Here is a 21,775-nt window from a genome sequence, read left to right as displayed (position 1 = left end):
GACGGTTTGGGTTCCGTGTTAGAAAAAAGGCTCCAATAGGGTTCTTCGGCTGTCCCCATTGGAAAACCCTTTGTGTTCCCGAAAAGGTTCTACCTAGAAACAGGTAGATAGTATATTTTTTTCTAAGAGTATGTCTTCACACACCAGAGTTAATACTTGATGGAAGCACCTTTTACAGCTGTAAATCATTTTGAATAATATTCCGCCAGCAAGGCTGGCGGAATATGGCAACATTTATCCATTGTTTTTGTCAAAATTGCTCAAGCTCATTACATTTGGTTGGGAATCATTGATGGACAGCAGTATTCAAACTTTGTCTCTGATTTTCAAGCAAATTTAAAATCAGAACTGAGACTGGACCACTCAGGAACACTCAACACCTTTTGGAAAGCCGTTCTGGTGTGTCGTTGGCATTAAACCTTGTGAAATTTTCCCGCTGAAAAATAAAACTATCCAACTGTTAGGTTTTCAGAAGACTGAACCAGGTTTTTCTCTAACTTTTTACCTGGGCTTTGCTTCTTTCATGTCTTTTGATCCTGTAAAACTTTTTAGATTTCATTTTAAGTCTGTGCAAGGCGTGTGTAGACTTTCACTGGTGACTGTAGTGTTTTCTGGGCATGGGGAATGTTTTACATGAACAAGGAACAAGCTTGTATTTGACTGGTCACCACAGCACTATTTCCTTGATGTAATATACACGTTTATGAACCGAGATTTAATTGTATTTTTTATTACAAGAATGTGTATTCGGAAGGATACCTCCATCACAACACTAATTTATAATTCAGTATAATTTAAATATCAAATTACATGTAGAGATAATGAATCCAGCAAATCCAGCTTATTACTTTCTATTATATAGTAAATATTATTACTTTCTATTATATAGTAAATATTTTAAATCGACTTGATTACCATTGTAATGATTTGACCATTCCAAATCACATTCTGGAATTGTTTAGAAAATCTGCGGTGAGGTTTTGGCAGAAAATGTAATTCCTTCTACAAATATTTGAATTACTGTTTGTACAAATCATTGACAAATGGTCACAGTGATTTAGGCAATATATATTCTTGGTGGGATTCTCCAATAGCAGATTGTTCTTCAGTTATAGCATAGTCAGTTCTCTCATATCACATTAAAAGAGAAGGGGAAAGTTGTGAGTGCATATAATTTCCTACTGGAAGCTGTCATGTAAGCATGAATGCTAACACCTTTTTCTCAAATTACAGTGTGTACTAACTTTCAAACCTTCATTATGGAAGTTAAAATCACAAGTTTCAAGACCATAATCCCACAAACACCATTGTTTGACACTGTAAGGCTCTATATATTGATTCCTTAGACTGAATAACAGTCTCATATATTGAAGGTTAGGTTCATAATCATATGATATTACAGTGAAGTGGCTCAACATTGGGGGAAGTCAGAGGCTACTTACTTAACCATGTAATCCTGCATTAAAGAAATGGGTGGGGCTGGCTTAAGAGAGTGTGAACAATGCTGAATTGGTGTAGACAAAGGAGAGCTCTCCAGCAGTAGTACCAAAACATTCAAAGGCCATTTTCTCAAAATTGAGGTTACACGTTTATCAACTTTCAAAGCAGAATTACTTTCCCATTGTTCCTCAAAAATGCAGTGTATGATATACCATTTTGTAGCTCTATTTCTCTGCTTTCATTTCAAATGTTGCTACATAAGACCTATTCAAGGTGGTCGGTCACATATGGACTTGATATTTTACCAAATAGGGCTATCTTCTGTATACTACACTAACCTTGTCACAACACAACTAATTGGCTCAAACATATTAAGAAGGAAAGAAATTCCACAAATGAACTTTTAACAAGGTACAACTGTTGATTGAAATACATTCCAGGTGACTACCTCATGAAGCTGGTTGAGAGTGTGCAAAGCTGTCATCAAGGCAAAGGGTGGCTACTTTGAAGAATCTAAAATCTAAAATAAATTTTGATGTTTTAACCTGTTAGGGCTAGGGGGCAGTATTGACACGGCTGGATAAAAAACATACCCGATTTAATCTGGTTACCACTCCTACCCAGTAACTAGAATATGCATATACTTATTACATATCGATAGAAAACACCCTAAATTTTCTAAAACTGTTTGAATGGTGTCTGTGAGTATAACAGAACTCAAATGGCAGGTCAAAACCTGAGAGATTCCTTTACAGGAAGTGGCCTGTCTGACCATTTCTTGAACTTCTTTTCCATCTCTATCATTTACTAAGGATCTCTGCTCTAACGTGACACTTCCCACGTCGTCCATAGGCGCTCAGAGCCCGGGAAAAAACAGAATGTCGTCATTCCAGCCCCAGGCTGAAACACATTATCGCCTTTCTCAAGTGGCCGATCAAGGGACACTGGGCTTATGCGCGTGACCCCGACCGCCCCGCCTTTGGGATTTTTTCCTCTGTTTGCCGAAAAGGAGATTCCCTGTCGGAATATTATCGCTTTTCTACGAGAAAAATGTCGTAAAAATTGATTTTAAACAGCGGTTGACATGCTTCGAAGTACGGTAATGGAATATTTAGAATTTTATTGTCACGAATTGCGCCATGCGCGTGACACTTCTTTACTATTTCGGATAGTGTCTGGAACGCATACGAACAAAACGCCGCTATTCGGATATAACGATGGATTATTTTGGACCAAACCAACATTTGTTATTGAAGTAGCAGTCCTGGGTGTGCATTCTGACGAAGACAACAAAAGGTAATCAAACTTTTATAATAGTAAATATGATTATGGTGAGTGCTAAACTTGCCGGGTGTCTAAATAGCGAGCCCGTGATGCCTGGGCTATGTACTTAGAATATTGCAAAATGTGCTTTCACCAAAAAGCTATTTTAAAATCGGACATATCGAGTGCATAGAGGAGGTCTGTATCTATAATTCTTAAAATAATTGTTATGCTTTTTGTGAACGTTTATCGTGAGTAATTTAGTAAAATGTTAGCGAATTCCCCGGAAGTTTGCTAGTTCTGAACGTCGCATGCTAATGTAAAAAGCTGGTTTTTGATATAAATATGAACTTGATTGAACAAAACATGCATGTATTGTATAACATAATGTCCTAGGGTTGTCATCTGATGAAGATCATCAAAGGTGAGTGCTGCATTTAGCTGTCTTCTGGGTTCTGGTGACATTATATGCTGGCTTGAAAAATGGGTGTCTGATTATTTCTGGCTTGGTACTCTGCTGACATAATCTAATGTTTTGCTTTCGTTGTAAAGCCTTTTTGAAATCGGACAGTGTGGTTAGATTAACGAGAGTCTTGTCTTTAAATGGCTGTAAAATAGTCATATGTTTGAGAAATTGAAGTAATAGGATTTTTAAGGTTTTGAAAATCGCGCCACAGGCTGGCAGTGGCTGTTACGTAGGTGGGACGCTTGCCCATAGAGGTTAACCTTTTTTTGGTTACTACATGATTCCATATGTGTTATTTCATAGTTTTGATGTCTTCACTATTATTCTACAAAATAGTAAAAATAAAGAAAAACCCTTGAATGAGTAGGTGTGTCAACTTTTGACTGGTACTGTATATATTTACAAAAAACATATATGGTGGATTGGAAATGAAGCTACAATCTATCTGCAATATTAAAGCTGATCTACCCCCTAAAAAAATAATATATATATAAAAACATATATATATAGTTTTCTAAAGCATCTGTAATCTGATTACAATATTTTTGCTTGTAATGTAACTGATTACAGTTACAGTTTCTTTGTTTCTTTGTTACATGTAATCAGTCCTGCTTATATTATTGTTAATGTTCTATGGAGCTAATCATCACAAACAAAAGCATGCATGGCTACATACACACACTCAAGAGGGGGCCTATGGAATTCACCTTGAATAATCAGCAATTGGGGGTAGATGTTGCAATAAATATTCAGTTACTGTTAGTTTAGCCTACTCTTTGTTAGTAACTTCAGGCGGTACTTAATTTTTTTTTTAAGGAGAAGATTACCCCTCTAAGATCTCCATCTCCTTGTGCTATGTTGGTGTTGTCCCCCTGTCATTTGTTGCTCCTGCAGCAACAGGTAAATTTTGCAAATCCGACACGTGCGCCATCGAGACTCGCGAGTCTCCGTCGGGAGCGGGACATTCCGTAGTAGCAGGATGTGAGAGAGGTGACAGGAACTCCGCCGTCATGACAACAATCCGATTACATTGAGACACTTATCTGTGCAGGCTATTTATGTGCATACCAGCAGTGTTTAGGAGCAAGACCCACTTAGAAGAACCTTTGCAAGCACTAAACAAGGTGTATTTATTTGTATACTAGTTGTAATAGAAGAACTAAAGAGAAAGTACTTATTGAGCAACGTTGCAACTTTTCTTTGATGAACTAGCCTACCTATTTTATCAATGTCGGGATGTATGGAGGAATAATCTGTGGACATTTAGGCTATCAAGTGGAGGACACTACGCGCAAGAAAAGGTTGCCATATTTTAAGGTTGTTAATCAAATGCGTATTGTTGATTCAAACTTTTCTTTTGAACAGTAATCATGTCAAGTGTATGCATCAGGCTATATTTATGTTGGTTTTAGCGTGCATTCGTGCGTTTCGACGGGCTGCAGAATAGGCTGACCAGAATAGGCATAGGCCGATTTTTACTGTCGTTGTTTTGTTCCTTGAAGCAAGTTCTGAAAAACATATATAGAAATCTAATTTCAGTTTTTTATATTGGAAGAAAAAGAGACTGTGCTCATCCTCTGTCATTCAGGGGCTGATGAAGGTAACCTACATGGTGTAAAGATGGATACTAGTCCTACAAGAAGTATTGATGGACAGACATGTGTGGGGGAGAGCCCTGCCCGCAATGGGGAGTCCAGGCACCGAGGCAGCACCAGGGGCAGCTTCCGCGCCTTTGCCACATGGAGCTCATCCTCCCAGTCCTCCCAAAAGGAAGATCTAGGGAGCAATGTTAGTAAGAGACTTAATTCCATTGTCAACTCCCAATACAATGACCATCACAGCACCACAGCAGATCCCAAGGGCCAACTGTGGGTGTCAGCAGAACCTGACACAACCACCACCAATACCGCTACTACCACATTCTCCAAAGGAGCAGAAGTCATCACTTCTACTCAGGCCTCAGAGACGGAGGAGAATGACCATGTGGACCAGTCCACCTACTTTCAGAGGCAGTTTGGGGCGCTGCTCCAGCCAGGGGTCAACAAGTTCTCCCTGCGCATGTTTGGTAGTCACAAGGGCGTGGCAGCAGAACAGGCCAGGGTCAAATCCTTTGGAGTGTGGATCATCCACCCCTACAGTGACTTCAGGTAACTCAGAGAAGTGGGAGTGGAACAGGGCTACATAGAGAGCACAGAGGATTGGAAACATTTAAAGAAGCCTAGACTGAGTGGCAAGACCAATGGGGGAGGCCAATCAGATTTTTCAATGACTCAGATTAATAATCCAGTTCAGATTACAACCATCCATGATGCAATTTTGCTTCAGATTAGATAGAACCATCCATGATAACGTGCTATTTCTTGTCCATAACTTCTAAACAATCATAGCAACTCAAAAATGCTTTATTACTTAGGCCTATCACAAACTAGTTACATCAAGGGCAGTGTCCTGGACACAGATTACACCTGGTCCTGGAGTCAAAAGCAAGAAAATGCTTTTTAGTCTAGAAAAAACAAGATCAATAGAGAATCTCCATTGAAAAAGCTTTTTAGTCCAGGAGTAGGCTTGACTTCTGTACTGGAAACCGTCCCCAAGTGTACAGTAAGTAGACGGATGTTAGAGGCTAAAAACCTGCTATGATTTATTTTTCAAGGGCAGCCTGCACTGTCGATAAGAAGATAAAGGGATTTGATTAGTGATACAGTATATTGAATGAGATCATCTGGATTAGAGCAGAACCCTGCGTACCTTTGTGTCTCGCCCTGTCTGTAAACCTAACCCTAAAGGAAATGTTAAAATCCCATGCATGTACTAATCCAAACTCCCACAAAAGTTGCAATCAATTCAAGAATCTTATCGTTTTCAATTGGAGCGTGTTCAGCTTTTAAGATTTTTATCCAAACACTTTTCATGGAACATATAGTAAAGCCAGTCAATGGATGTGGCAGTGGCTTTAATGTCTATATATAAACATCATACATTTTCCACGTGTACTCAACACTATATAGGTCAATGCCAGACAGTGAGGTTAAATCCATGCTAAGGGATTATTGCCAACAAGAAGAAACCCCATAATTCCAATCTTGCCCTGTATTATGTCATAAATACTGAGACAGATGAGAGGAAGATTACTGTAGGTCTGCCCTCTGCCCTCTTCAACCTTATGTTCAACCTTCACTTTAATGGGGGTGGGTTTTGAAAACATACATCTATACATCCAATTGATCCAATTGATTGCTTTACCAATGTTATCAATCTAAAAAGGAAACTGTTCTGAAACTTGAATGCACACATGTGCTCACATACATTTATAGAGTAAGTAATAAGGGCAAGTGAGAATATACTCTCTTGTTGTGGATTTACAGTACAACTACAAACAGCTACTTTTAAACTGCCATTACTTGAGTGCAGGTAAAAAACTTAGAGGAAGGGAGGCCGGGGGAAAGTAAGCCGGTAAGGTCTGGTATGGTATGGGTACCCATACAGGGTAACGTACCGGTAAGACATGAGCCTATTACAATAATTAAAACAAAGATGTCAAGAAAACTATTAGGCTATTACACTATAATTTATCATTACTGCCTGTCAGCCGCATGAAAACTTTTTCCAAAGTAACTTCAGTTAAGAAAACTATATTTTACTTAAGGGTAGCTTTAGTGTAGATCAACTTCTTCCAGTGTGAAGTAATTGGTAGCTTGGTAAAATATATTTTCAGAGTAGCTTCCCCAACACTGCTATTAAGCCAATAAAAAATGTTTGTACACACACAAGCGTGTGCACACACCTGTACCAGGAAGAAATTAGATCTACTTTCACCACTGCTTACATCCCAAATGGCACTCTATTCTGGCACTCTGTTACCTTTATAGTGCACTTCTTTTGACCCGAGCTCAAAGGGCCCTTGTCAGAAGTAGTGCACTATAGGGTGCCATTGGATGCAGGCATTCAGTGGCAAAGAGATCCACTGAGTGACTGAGACCACTTTGGACATAGCAATTACACCCAAACCAAGTACACATTGCAAACCTAGACATGAGACAATGAGAGCTTATGTGACAACATGCGGTCATCTCTGTATGTACTGTCGTGTCTTTGGCTATGCCGGATTAAGTGATATGACATGCTATCCTATAAAATCCTTTCTCTGTAATTAATATCACCTGATTAGCTAATCATGTAAATGTAATTAACTAGAAAGTCGGGACACCACGGAAGAGTGTTTATAGAGCCGTTATCTTCCGAATAAATTCTTAAAAACGTAGTATTATTTTACATCGATAGCAGTCAATATTAATCGTCACCTTATTTTCAGTCTCATAATGAAAGTTGTAAATTCTTGGTTAACTTCACGAACCCTGGCTAACAAGTTGAATCAGCAATACAAAATTGGGTTTAATTATTTATTTACCAAATACCTAAACTAATCACACAGAATTACATATACCCAGAATGCAAATGATGTCATACAGAAAACGACCCTGGTGGACGGAGCCGACATGGCGGCTTGTTACACAAAGAAAGGGGGTTGGGCTTGAATGAAAGAGCGGGAAGACTGAGGAACACAGAAACAGCTTTGCTATGCCATCGTAAATACATTATCGTATGCATTCTAAATTACCGCCCATTTGGAAAAGGAAAATGCAATAAATATTTACTCTGAGCTGCGCTTCGGTAGGTTGGTCGTAGATGCTGGCCGTGTTGGCCAACAGAGATCTTTCTGTCCTCGGAAGAATGTCACTGGTGGTAAGGTGGATACGTTGTAGTGTCTTCGTCGTGTGTTAGACTAGATACGCCGTCCGTCCTTTCCTAGCCCACGTCTACAGCGGCCGCTGCTAACTCAACGGCTAGGGAGTATCACTTCTGTAGTGAATAAGGGTTCAAAGTTCATACCATTCGCAACCAAAGCTCACGCCGAGGTTGGCTTAGTTCTGTACTTGACATTTGTGTCCTTTTAACGCAGAGGCTGCAGACCTCACGTAGTGGAACCCTGGTTACATTGTGTCATTGTCTTATATAGTGGCGAGGGGAGAAGGGTGTGTTTCATCGTTTATAACCCCTGTCTCTTCACAGGGGCGGGCCACTGATTAAGCAGGGCACTTTCCTTATGAAAACCCAATTCGCTCATTTGGAAGCTAAAATTACATGTAATCTTCTAACAAACAGTTTCAATATCAAACATTTAACTTGCACAACAATTCCATGTGAATTTGATAACTAGAATATGTAGACTTCCCAGGTACAGTTTATGTCGTCCTGTCATCAGTCCTAATGTCTCAGATGACAACCGAACTGACATCCATACTCATTAAGTTCCAACGCATATTTCCAACTGGTTCTATTACCGAAATATGGTTCCTTTTCCCCATTTGTTTTATGTTCCCAGACTCTCTATATTTAACAAAGGCTATTCAACAGTCCTTCAGTAGGGTCAGAGAGAGAGGGGAAGGGAGAAAGGTATTTATGGGGGGGTCATAAACCTTACCCACAGGCCAAAGTCATGACAGTGCTGTAGAAGTCTTGGAATGTTCCCAGCTTTAGTGTACTAACTAGTGCATTATTAAACCAATTTATATTGTACTGTAGCAGACCCTCCTCTGTTTCTCTTCATGGAAGTTTGCTGAGGATGCTGTAGGCCTACTTGGTGTGATGTACATTTTTAATGAATGGCTTTCCTTTTACAGCAGGGACTGTCTGTGTTAGGCTCAGTAGCACTCAGAAACGACTCATTGGACATCTATCACTGTTCTGAGTGGATTGGCTTGCTTGGCCTTTATCTTTGTGACACTATTATGTCAAGGGGTACTCCTGTCACTTGAGTTCAAATTTCACTCAACATACATTTAAATTTAGTGGCAACAAGTGTCTGACAGTTACGAGAGCATTTCGAACAGGGGAAATGCTGATGTCATACAATAGATATGGGTCTTTCTATAAATAATGGGGCCAATGTGTGACATTGGGTTCAACATTTCAAAATGGTTAGAATTTAAAAAAATGTATGCAGTTCCACATGTGTATTTCAAGGAATCTATGGAAATTGGCCCATAACTCCACCTATACAACATACATCCTTCAAGCAGGGTTCATACAGACATTGGCAAGTCAAATTCAAGAACTTTCGGTGACTTTTTCAAACACTTAATTGTAATTTTCAAGGACCTCAATATTATACAATTGTAATTGTACATATAAGGCCTAATATAGAACCCCCCCAAAAAAGCATGCAAAAAATTTACAAAAAGTAGGCCATCGCCACTTTAAGAATAATTACTTGCCAATGCATTGATATTCAAATTATTATTACATTCTAAAAGATGTGAGAATAATGTGGACTTGCCTGACTAAATAAATAGGATACATTTTTCTGTAGCCTATATATATATATATATATATATATATATATTTTTTTAATTTAACCTTGATTTAACTAGGCAAGTCAGTTAAGAACAAATTCTTATTTACAATGACAGTCTACTGGGGAACGGGCAGAACACCAGACTTTTACCTTGTCACCTCGGGGATTCGATTCAGCAACCTTTCGGTTACTGGCCCAATGCTCTAACCACAAGCTACCAAAAAAACAGGTTCCTTTTGTAATGGAAGGATTTTTATGGAAAGCCAAGTTGAAGCCAGCATCTGGACAACCAATCAATCAAGACTTCCTGTACTGTACAAGCTGTGACAAAGGGATATAGGGATCACTGATATAGGGAGATGTTTGTAAGAATAATGTATTATTTTGGTTTGGATGTTTTTTTGTCTGCTTCATACGTATATGGTTTTACCGCAACAGAGTAGCGCAAAACCTCTCAATTGAAGTGGCGGGAAAAAATGAAAATGGCCAGGCACATCTCTCACAAAAACTGATTCACGGAAACGTATAAGGGACCAGGAGAACTTATACATTGGCTACACTAATTACAAGGCCATTTCAAATACCACATCGAGGAAATGTATGATTTTCAAGGTTGGCCGATGCCAGTACTTGAATTTCTCAGGTCCAAAAAATATAGTTCAAGTAACGTTAGACTACTTCAAGCCCCTTGTATTGTTTAAAATTGCAGGCTAACTTACTCTTGGGGTAAAACCATTTCATTACTAGATCATATTTTGAAGAAGCCCACTAGGCTTGGTAATTTGTTGTCAATATAATTAATAGGGATAGCGTAGGATTTTGCGCAATACACAATTGCGCACGGTATGACTCGGTGTCCAATCCGAGGCACAAAAACATTACCTTGATGCTTTTTTCTGTTAAATCTAATGAGACCATGCTGTAAATCAAGCAGACAACAGATGATCAGCATCAATTCGCTAGGGATATTAGATCCAACGTGGATCCAGGCACAATTGTCTTCACCGGTGTAACGAATGAGACACAAAAATATTCTGGACATTCCTCCTGAACACCTTTTTTTCCTGCACGTGGGCTTTTGTTTCATCGCATGCGCTATGACTATGACAACAGCCAGGGCCGGCGTTATGGGCGGGCCTTACACGAAACCCAAACCGTCTGCGCGCGTGCGCCATCGTGCATACATTTATTTTGCCCCCCCCCCCCCACACCAAACGCGATCACACGACACGCAGGTTAAAATATCAAAACAAACTCTGAACCAATTATATTAATTTGGGGACAGGTCGAAAAGCATTAAACATTTATGGAAATTTAGCTAGTTAGCTTGCACTTGCTAGCTAATTAGCCTATTTAGCTAGCTTGCTGTTGCTAGCTAATTTGTCCTGGGATATAAACATTGAGTTGTTATTTTACCTGAAATGCACATGGTCCTCTACACCACCAATTAATCCACACATAAAACGGTCAACCGAATCGTTTCTAGTCATCTCTCTTCCTTCCAGGCTTTTTCTTCTCTTGACTTTATATTGCAATTGGCAACTTTTGTATATTAGGTGCATTACCGCCACTGACCTCGTTCGTCTTTCAGTCACCCACGTGGGTATAACCAATGAAGAGATGGGAGAGGCAGGACTTGCAGCGCAATCTGCGTCAGAAATAGAACTGATTTCTATTTTAGCCCTTGGCAACGCAGACGCTCGTTGGCGCGCGCGAGCAGTGTGAGTGCAATAATTGAATAACATAGATTTCTAAATATATTATGTATAATTTCAGTTAAAGCATCCGAGCGAGCGAAACAGCGCCCCTCTATCAGTATGTGTATGTATCTGATGCTGTTTGGACCAAAAGAGTATGCCATGTCATACTATTTCTGTCCAGACAGCATCAGATACATGGGCTACATATTAGAGGGCCGCTGTTTCGCTCGCTCGGATGCTTTCTCCGGTGATATAGTTTCAGCAGAGTGGAAGAGGCGAAGCGAGAGGGCTCACTCTTGCCAAAATCTGTCCAGTATAAACCCAATGCGTTTCTATGGGAATAATATGCAGACAAAAGCTTGTCGCTTGCAGTCCCCGCTTTTGGGACAAATATCCCATTGTTAGGGCGGTGACATGAGCATCTCGTCATTATATATTGCTCTCTGATTTCAACCTCTTGCGAATTGGAAAGGAACGTTGGCGGGTGCACAGTGCACTGTTAGGATGCTGGATTGCCCTAAAGTAAATAGATGTTTCGCCAAAATTATATAATTACTTCTGTCTAAATAAAATCATTCAAAATACTTCCCCAGGGAGCATGACTTAGCCTCAGAGGATCATTCGCTTCTTCCTGTGGATTGTTTCAAATCACAAGTGTGTTTGGGAAGCCCAAAATGTGGGTAGTGCACGTGATAATAGGTCTAGCTGATTGAGTAGCGGCTGTCAGTGAAACGCGTCTAAAATATGTGTGAAGATAATGTGTCTTGAGTATAATAAGAAGTGTTGCATCAAGAAGGGGAGGGGACTGTGGCGAAGATGGTGCGTCTCCAGAATGTATGCATACAGTACTGTATGTAGGAAATTGCCCATTTGGCAATGTATTATTCCTGATTGTTTTAGCTCACCACGTACACCACTCATTTTTTCTTCGCCTCAAACAAGTCAACAAAGTCTGTTTTCTTTAACATCCATTGGGAATGATAGTTCCTCAGTATTTAAAAAATCACTCCCTGCCTCGATAATCACCAAGTCTCAATGTGAATGAGCAATATATCATGATCTGATGATCCCATATATCCAGTGGTGCAGTGGTGCAACTTTGAGGTCACGGTGGAATAGGCTAGTTAATACAATGTTGCAAGTTTGTTAACTACAGCGTGAGCTCTTGATACAATTTTCAACTTCACTAGCAATAGCGCAAGTCAAGACAGAAAGGGAGGCTAACAGACGGAGAAGAGATTCATGTGATTGAAAGAACCAACATTTTCATCAGGATATTTTCTACTGTTTTTTGTTGTTGTCATCTTTAGTCCTATGTATTTTACTTAAATAATGATGGAAATTATAGGCCTATTGGCTATACTCTATCTCTGAGTTATATGCTCTCATTTATTTAGCCGCCAGCAGACAAACCAGAACATGCCATACACTCACCTAGATGAGCTGGATCACAGTCCAGCCCTGAGGGGAGGGGCGCAGAATTGAGACATGAACCAACTGAAAGTGATTCTTCTACCCCACCAAGCTCTCCATCTCGTGGCCCTAATCCTACCCCTGTCAGAGCCAATACTTACTCACGGGTGGGTCGGCTGTGCAAGCCACCGGACAGGCTTACTCTGTAAGCAAGAGACTGTGTTAACTTGTCCTCTGTTTATAAAAAAAAAAGGAAAAAAAGGAAGATGACAATTGAAGTAAAAAGAAAATGTCATGCTTTTTCAATTGTTATGACTTGACTGTTAAGAACTTAATGTTATGCCGTTATGTTTGCACTTTCTATTGAAAAGGATGATGTTATGGAGTCCAGTTGATAGGTAATCGACTAGCAGATCACAGTGTATCAATTTGTCCATATGGCATAGGCTAGTGCTATAGCCATAGTTGGAATTTGAACTTTTGGATTTTTCTCATTTTACTTCAGATTTGTATGAGTGACCACGTGACAATGATTTTGAGAAATGAAAACATTATTATTGAAATGCAACTGTTCCACCAAAATGTGCATATATAAATATTCATAACTGGCACGCAGAGCGGTAGAAATGGTAGGATAAATTGTAAGCTTCCCCAAACTTGAAACTCACGAGCTGCCTATCTATGGTCTTTACTATTACACCCATTTAAAAAATGCGTGCAAGCGCGCACATAGGAGGACCCGTGAAAAAATGGGCACGTCTATGGAAATCAAATAAATGCCTGTCCAACTGATTTTTGGGGGATTTGTGTGCCAATGAAAACTGTTTTACCCCATAACCGCCGTCATTGTAAATAAGAATTTGTTCTTAACTGACTTGCCTAGTTAAGGTTAAAGGTTAAGTACTTTTTTTTTTTTTTTTAAACAACATATGGAGTTTTGAAATGTTATGTAGATCCAACAACTAGATCCAGGATTTTTACAGGGTTCAAGTTAGATGTGTGATTTCACTGATTAATGCTTAATATATGATATAACAACAATTTACATTGCCATAAATGCATTGACAGAACAGTAATGTTTTATGACACAGCTGTAACAAGTTGCTCGGTGTAGTAAAGCCTCTCTGGTACCCACATTTATAGAAAGAGCCATAGTCAATTTCACTATTCTGGATCCTGAAGTTTGACAGTGGAAACCGTGGAAACACAATACTTTCATTTGATGTGGAAATACAAGATTTCTGTAACAATGACCTACTCTCTCAGCCTGTTCCCAGATCTGTTTGTGCTCTTTCCAACTCCCTGACCTCAACCCCCCGTCCTATCCAGGTTCTATTGGGACATTGTGATGCTACTCCTGATGATGTGCAACCTGGTCATCCTCCCCTGGGGCATCACCTTCTTCGAAGACCAGAAAACTTTGCCCTGGATCTCCTTCAACGTCATCTCTGACACCTGCTTCCTGGTCGACCTGGTCCTCAACTTCCGCACGGGCGTCCTAGAGGGAGACGACCAGATCATCCTGGACCCCAAGGTTACATTTCACTAATTTTCAAGACAGCTGGAAACAAAGGGGGATATTGGCAAATGGGAGAACAGTAAGAAGGGTGGTCACATGCTGAGAATACAACAGGTGTAGATTTTACTTTGAAATGCTTAGTTATGAGCCCATTCCCAACAATGCAGAGTTAAAAAGTAAGACAAATAATTGCTAAATAAAAAAATAAAAACAATAAAGAGGCTATATACAGGGAGTACCAGTGCTGAGTCAATGTGCAGGGGTAAAAGGTAGTTGAGATAATACAGTATGTACATGTGGGTAAGGATAAAAGTGGCTAGGCAATCAGGATATATCATGTAAATTGTCCAGGTAGCCATGTTACTAACTGTTCATTGGTCTTAAGGCTTGAGGGTAGAAGCTGTTCAGGTGCCTTTTGGTCCCAGACTTGGTACCGCTTGCTGTACGGTAGCAGAGAGAACAGTCTATGACTTGGGTGGCTGGAGTCTTTGACAATTTTTAGGGCCTTCCTCTGACACTGCCTGGTATATAGGTCCTGGATGGCAAGGAGTTCGGCCCCAGTGATGTACTGGGCCATATGCACTACCCTCTTTAGCTCCTTACAGTCAGATGCCGAGCAGTTGCCATACCAAGCGGTGATGCAGCGTCAAGATGCTCTCAATGGTGCAGCTGAACCCCAGTCTCCGGTGGGGAGTTTATGTGACTGACCGGGAGTGTTATTGCTATTGACAGGCTTTGCTGCATTAGTCTCTCAAGTCCACTGTTATTTTACTACTAATATCTATTTACATCTTGTCTAGAAGTGATTATATATGTTTTATTTTTTGTTATTGTCACGTTCTTGGAAATGAGCAGACCAAGGCGCAGTGTGAGTATAGTTCCACATATTTATTTAAGTGAAACTAACAAAACAAAATAACAAAACTTACAAAGACCGTGAGGACGTCGTGTCCAAACACACTAACAATCAATCAATATCCTACAAAACACAGGTGGGGAAATAGCTACCTAAATATGATTCCCAATCAGAGGCAACGATAAACAGCTGCCTCTAATTGGGAAGCATATTTGCACCAACATAGAAATAGACATACAAGATCACCCCCTAGTCACGCCCTGACCTACTACACCATAGAGAACCAAGGGCTCTCTATGGTCAGGGACAATTATTCATTCTGTAGCTAGGTGAAACCCTTTGCACTGATGCATTTTATTGTATGAAATGTGCTTAACAAATGCAGTTTGAGTCAGTGATTTAATGAAGGTCAAATCAATCAGTCAATCAATAATTTAATCATAGGTGATCCGTATGCGTTACCTGAAGACTTGGTTCGTGGTGGACTTCATCTCCTCCATCCCAATGGACTACATCTTCCTGATAGTGGACCTGGAGGCCCAGATGGAGGCTTCGGATGTGTACCGCACGGCCCGTGCTCTCCGTATCGTCCGCTTCACCAAGATCCTCAGCCTGCTGCGCCTCCTGAGACTGTCCCGCTTCATCCGCTACATCCATCAGTGGGAGGAGGTGAGGGAGAGGGGGAAGGACATAGTTTTATTGTGGACTGTGAGCATATTTCATGTAGGATAAGGCTATATACTTAAACGCTGTGTACTTACACACTCACATTGTAAAATCACTCAGTCAAAGATTCACTCATACTCATACTGTCTAGAAATTGATCCAATACCCATACCTCTCTATTAGCATGAATACAGTGAGCTCCAAAAGTATTGGGACAGTGACACATATTTGTTCATTACGCTCTGTACTCCAGCACCTGGAGTTCAAATTATTTAACTTAAGGATATTTTCATTCATATCAGGTGAAATTACAGCACTTGTTGTACATAGTCCCCCCATTTTAGGGGAGAAAAGGTATTGTATAAAATACACCAAAAAATGTCACTGTCCCAATACTTTTGGAGCTCACTGTAAACCACATAATTATTGATGTGTCCCAAATGGCACCCTGTACCTTTTAAATGCACTATTTTTGACCAGAGCCCTATGGGGCCTGGTCAAAAGTATTGCACTATTAAGGGAGTAGGGTGCCATTTAGGAGACAACCATTGTAAGTCCTTGCCAGTGTTGACATTCCTCTCTATAACTCTATAACAAATTCTCCCTCTCAGATATTCCACATGACCTATGACCTGGCCAGTGCTGTTGTGCGTATAGTAAACCTGATTGGTATGATGCTACTGCTGTGCCATTGGGACGGCTGCATGCAATTCATGGTGCCCATGTTGCAGGATTTCCCACCAGATTGCTGGGTTACCAAGAACAACATGGTGGTGAGTGAGGACTGGAAGGTGGCGAATTCCCATTGTGGTTTATAACGATAAATAATACTAATACATTTTATTTTAAGCACTTTTCAAAACACCCAAAGTTACTTTACATAGTCAGCAAGATAATCAGCCAGGTAAGAAAGCAATCAAATTATCCTGCACATTGAATACGTCCTATTCAATATGACACCCCTTTGCTACCTCAGTCTTGCCTCCTCACCCCTTGTTTCTCTCTTTCACAGAATTCCACATGGCATTTACAGTACTCATATGCCCTGTTCATGGCGATGAGTCACATGTTGTGTATAGGATATGGTGCCCAGGCTCCTGAGGGCATGACGGACGTATGGCTGACTATCATGAGTATGATTGTGGGCGCCACCTGCTATGCCATGTTTCTGGGCCATGCCGCCAACCTAGTTCAGTCTATAGACGCCTCCCGCCGACAGTATCAGGATAAGGTACCCAGCTCTTTGTCTCACATGAGCAGAGTACTTTTACAAATAGATGAGAAACATATACTCTAGTACATTGTTGTTCTTTCTTCAACACAGTACAGTGCCACATAAATCTACATTTTACATCAAATATGTACAGTCTGCTGCCCTCTTTTTTAATATATTTTACTTTATTTAACTAGGCAAGTATGTTAAGAACAAATTCTTATTTACAATGACGGCCTCTTAGCCAGGTCTCCCTTGTAAAAGAGGTCTTCTGACCTCAACAGGACTTACTGGATAAGGTTAAAACAAATTAAACAGACACACTCACAATGTTCTCTGTCTGTAACCCATGTTTTCAGTATAAGCAGGTGGAGCAGTACATGTCGTTCCATAAGCTGCCGGCGGACGTGAGGCAGAGGATCCATGAGTACTATGAGATTCGCTTCCAGGGCAAGATGTTTGACGAAGATAGTATTCTGGGAGAACTCAGCGACCCGCTCAAGGAGGTCTTTTCCATTACACCTCAATCTCTTCTCTGTCTCTCTCTCTCTTTCACTCTCTCTCTCTGTCTATACCCTTACATACTTGCCATTTCCCCTTTCAAAACAGTTGGAGCAAACATACACTAACGGACACAAGTTTTAAAACATCTACTCATTCAAGGGTTTTTCTTTATTTTTACTGTTTTCTACATTGTAGAAAAATAGTGAAGACATCAAAACTATTAAATAACACATATGGAATCATGTAATAACCAAAAAAGTGTTAAACAAATCAAAATATATTTTAGATTTTAGATTCTTCAAAATAGCCACCCTTTGCCTTGATGACAGCTTTGCACACTCTGGGCATTCTCTCAACCAGCTTCACCTGGAATGCTTTTACAACAGTCTTGAAGGATTTCCCACATATGCTGAGCACTTGTTAGCTGCTTTTCCTTCACTCTGCGGTCCAACTCATCCCAAACCATGTCAATTTGTTTGAGGTCGGGGGATTGTGGAGGCTAGGTCATCTGATGCAGCACTCCATCACTCTCCTTCTTGGTCAAATAGCCATTACACAGCCTGGAGGTGTGTTGGATCATTGTCCTGTTGAATAACAAATGATAGTCCCACTAAGCCTCAACCAGATGGGATGGCATATCGCTGCAGAATGCTGTGGTAGCCATGCTGGTTAAGTGTGCCTTGAATTCTAAATAAATCACAGACAGTGTCACCAGCAAAGCACCCCCACACCGTAGCACCTCCTCCTCCATGCTTTTACGGTGGGAATTACACATGCCGAGATCATCCGTTCAACCACACCGCATCTCTTAAAGAAATGGCGCTTGGAACCAAAAATCTCCAATTTGGACTCCAGACCAAAGGACAGATTTCCACCGGTCTAATGTCCATTGCTCGTGTTTCTTGGCCCAAGCAAGTCTCTTCTTCTTATTGGTGTCCTTTAGTGGTGGTTTCTCTGCAACAATTCGACCATGAAGGCCTGATTCACACAGTGTCCTCTGAACAGTTGATGTTGAGATGTGTCTGTGTCTTGGGCTGTAATTCCTGACATTGATAACTCTAATGAACTTATCCTCTGCAGCAGAGGTAACTCTGGGTCTTACATTCCTGTGGCGGTCCTCATGAGAGCCAGTTTCATCATAGCGCTTGATGGTTTTTGTGACAGCACTTTCAAGTTCTTGACATTTTCCGTATTGACTGATGACTAATGTCAAAGTAATGATGGACTTTCGTTTCTCTTTGCTTATTTGAGCTGTTCTTGCCAAATTAACTTTTAAGAAAGCATACCTGTTATTTGAAATGCATTCCAGGGACTACCTTATGAATGTGGTTGAGAGAATGCAAAGAGTGTGCAAAGCTGTCATCAAGGCAAAGGGTGGCTATTTGAAATATAAAATATATTTGATTTGTTTAACACTTTTTTGGTTACTACATGATTCCATTTGTGTTATTTCATAGTTTGATGTCTTCACTATTATTCTACAATGTAGAAAATAGTACAAATAAAGAAAAACCCTTGAATGAGTAGGTGTTCTAAAACTTTTGACCGGTAGTGTAGAAAGACAAAGAAAACTATTTATATTTGCCCAAGATGTGGTCTATCTCTGTTTCACTGTCACAGACTATCTACAGTACTCCTGTACTGTACACACATTCTGTTCTTAATGATTCCTCTCTTCTCTTCTTTTCTCCATTAGGAAATTGTGAGCTTCAACTGCCGCGGGTTGGTAGCCAACATGCCGCTGTTTGCCAATACAGACCCTCATTTTGTAACAGTGATTCTGACCAAGCTGCGCTTTGAGGTCTTTCAGCCTAATGACTTCATCATACGGGAGGGGACACTGGGGCGGAAGATGTACTTTGTCCAACACGGCTGCGTTACCGTGCTCCCCCGCGGAAAAAAGGAGATACAGCTTAGCGATGGAGCCTACTTTGGGGGTGAGCTGTTTGCGAGTTTGGTTTAAAAGCGCTCTCCACCAATGTTTTACACCCTCTTTTCTCATTCACCCCTTTGATTTACTCTTCTCTCAACTTTCTTCCTTTGTCCTCAACTCATGTTTCTACTCTCCCTTTTCTCTTTCTTCTATCCTTTCCTTTTTGATTTTCCTCTATATCGCTACTCTTCTTCCCTACTCTTTACTTTATTCTGTTTAATACCCTTGCATCCCAACACTGCGAAACAATCAATGTAACTGTTTTATACAGCCAACTTTATTGGGAAATATTATTCACCTTAAACATCACATGTATGTTGAGTACATGGGATAAACTGAATAAAATCTCCTCTCCTCCCTTAGAGATCTGCCTGCTGACCCGTGGACGTCGGACGGCAAGCGTGAGGGCTGATACGTACTGCCGCCTCTACTCCCTGAGCGTGGACAGCTTCAACGAGGTCCTGGAGGAGCACCCGCTGATGAGGAGGGCCTTTGAGAGCGTGGCTGTGGACCGCCTGGACCGGGTACAGGGGCGAGAACCCTTCATGAGCTTCTCCACAGACTGACTGACACTTATGGGCTCATAGAGGAGAGCTAACACAGGCAGCACAGTGGAAATCTATGTGACAAGATGGAGGGCATTCAACTGATAAAGATCAGACAGTAAATGGACATGTTGCTCTTGTTTTTAGTTTGGGAACCTACTTATAGAAAGTTATGCTTCAAATATGTTTATTAAGAAGCATATTACAATGGAAACAAGTGTATAAACATATCAATGAGCTTCCCTTTTTAACAGATAAAATAACAGTAATATACATCAAAACAAAATGGACACATCAAAACCAACACACAAAAAAATATTAAATAAAAATGTATAGTACCCCCCTCCCCTCTTCACACCCAGTCCCCCACATACAGTGCATTTGGAAAGTATTTAGACCCCTTGACTTTTTCCACATTTTGTTACGTTACAGCCTTATTCTACAATTGATTAAATAGGTTTTTTCCTCATCAATCTACACACAATACCCCATAATGACAAAGCAAAAACAGGGTATTCAGACCCTTTACTCAGTAATTTGTTGAAGCACCTTTGGCTACGATTACAGCCTCAAGTCTTCTTGAGTATGACGCTACTAGCTTGGCACACTAGAATTTGGGGAATTTCTACCATTCTTCTCTGCAGATCCTCTCAAGCTCTGTCAGGTTGGATGGGGAGCATCTCTGCACAGCTATTTTCAGGTCTCTCCAAATATCTTCAATCGGATTCAAGTCCGGGCTCTGGCTGGGCCACTCAACAACATTCAGAGACTTTTCCCAAAGCCACTCCTGCATTTTCTTGGCTGTGTGCTTAGGGTCGTTGTCCTGTTGGAAGGTGAAGCTTTGCCCCAGTCTGAAGTCCTCAGCGTTCTGGAGCAGGTTTTCACCAATGATCTCTCTGTACTTTGCTCCATTCATCTTCCCCTCGATCCTGACTAGTCTCCCAGTCCCTGCCGCTGAAAAACATCCCCACAGCATGATGCTGCCACCACCATGCTTCACTTTAGGGATGGTGCCAGATTTCCTCCAGATGTGACGCTTGGCATTCAGGCCAAAGAGTTCAATCTTGGTTTCATTAGACCAGAGAATCTTTTCTCATTGTCTGAGAGGCTTTAGGTGCCTTTTGGCAAACTCCAAGTGGGCTGTCATGTGCCATTTACTGAGGAGTGACGTCTGTCTGGCCACTCTACCATAAAGGCCTGATTGGTGGAATGCTGCAGAGATGGTTGTCCTTCTGGAAGGTTCTCCCATCTCCACAGAAGAACTCTGGAGCTCTGTCAGAGTGACCATCAGGTTCTTGGTTACCTCCCTGACCAAGGCCCTTCTCCCACTCTTCAAGCTCTGTCAAGCTGGTTGTTGCTAGACAAGTTTTGCCATAGATTTTCAAGCCAATTTAAGTCAAAACTGTAACTAGGCCACTCAAGAACATTCAATGTCATCTTGGTAAGCAATTCCAGTGTATATTTGGCCTTGTGCTTTAGGTAATTGTCCTTGTGAAAGGTGAATTTGTCTCCCATTGTCTCTTGAAAAGCAGACTGAACCAGGTGTTCCTCTAGGATTTTGCCTGTGCTTAGGTCTATTCCGTAAATGTTTATCCTAAAAAACTCCCTAGTCCTTGCCGATGACAAGCATACCCATAGCATGATTCAGCCACCACCATGCTTGAAAATATGAAGAGTGATACTCAGTGATGTGTTGTGTTAGTTTTGCCCCAAACATAACACTTCGTTTTCAGGACATCAAGTTAATTTCTTTGTCACGTTTTTTGCAGTTTTACTTTTATTGCCTTGTTGCAACTGGATGCGTGTTTTGGAATATGTGTATTCTGTACGGGCTTCTTTCTTTTCACTCTGTCATTTAGGTTAGTATTGTGGAGTAACTACAATGTTCTTGATCCATCCCCA

At 40.7% G+C, this 21,775-nt stretch overlaps 1 protein-coding gene across 1 annotated transcript; it reads left to right on the top strand.

Annotated features, from left to right (window-relative positions):
• Positions 1–4,120: 4,120 nt before the first annotated feature.
• On the top strand, positions 4,121–20,378 carry hcn3 (hyperpolarization activated cyclic nucleotide-gated potassium channel 3). The gene is made up of 8 exons (XM_045709447.1): positions 4,121–5,316; positions 13,967–14,171; positions 15,457–15,681; positions 16,290–16,451; positions 16,691–16,909; positions 17,251–17,397; positions 19,092–19,332; positions 19,692–20,378. The coding sequence occupies exons 1-8, from the start codon at positions 4,790–4,792 to the stop codon at positions 19,892–19,894; spliced, it is 1,929 nt and encodes a 642-aa protein (XP_045565403.1). The 5' UTR covers positions 4,121–4,789; the 3' UTR covers positions 19,895–20,378.
• The last annotated feature ends 1,397 nt before the right edge of the window (positions 20,379–21,775 follow it).

The sequence above is a fragment of the Salmo salar genome, chromosome ssa27, assembly GCF_905237065.1.
Source record: "Salmo salar chromosome ssa27, Ssal_v3.1, whole genome shotgun sequence".
NCBI classification, from domain to species: Eukaryota; Metazoa; Chordata; class Actinopteri; order Salmoniformes; family Salmonidae; genus Salmo; species Salmo salar.
Note: the sequence above shows the minus strand (reverse complement) of the source record. Positions and strands in the feature narration are given on the sequence as shown.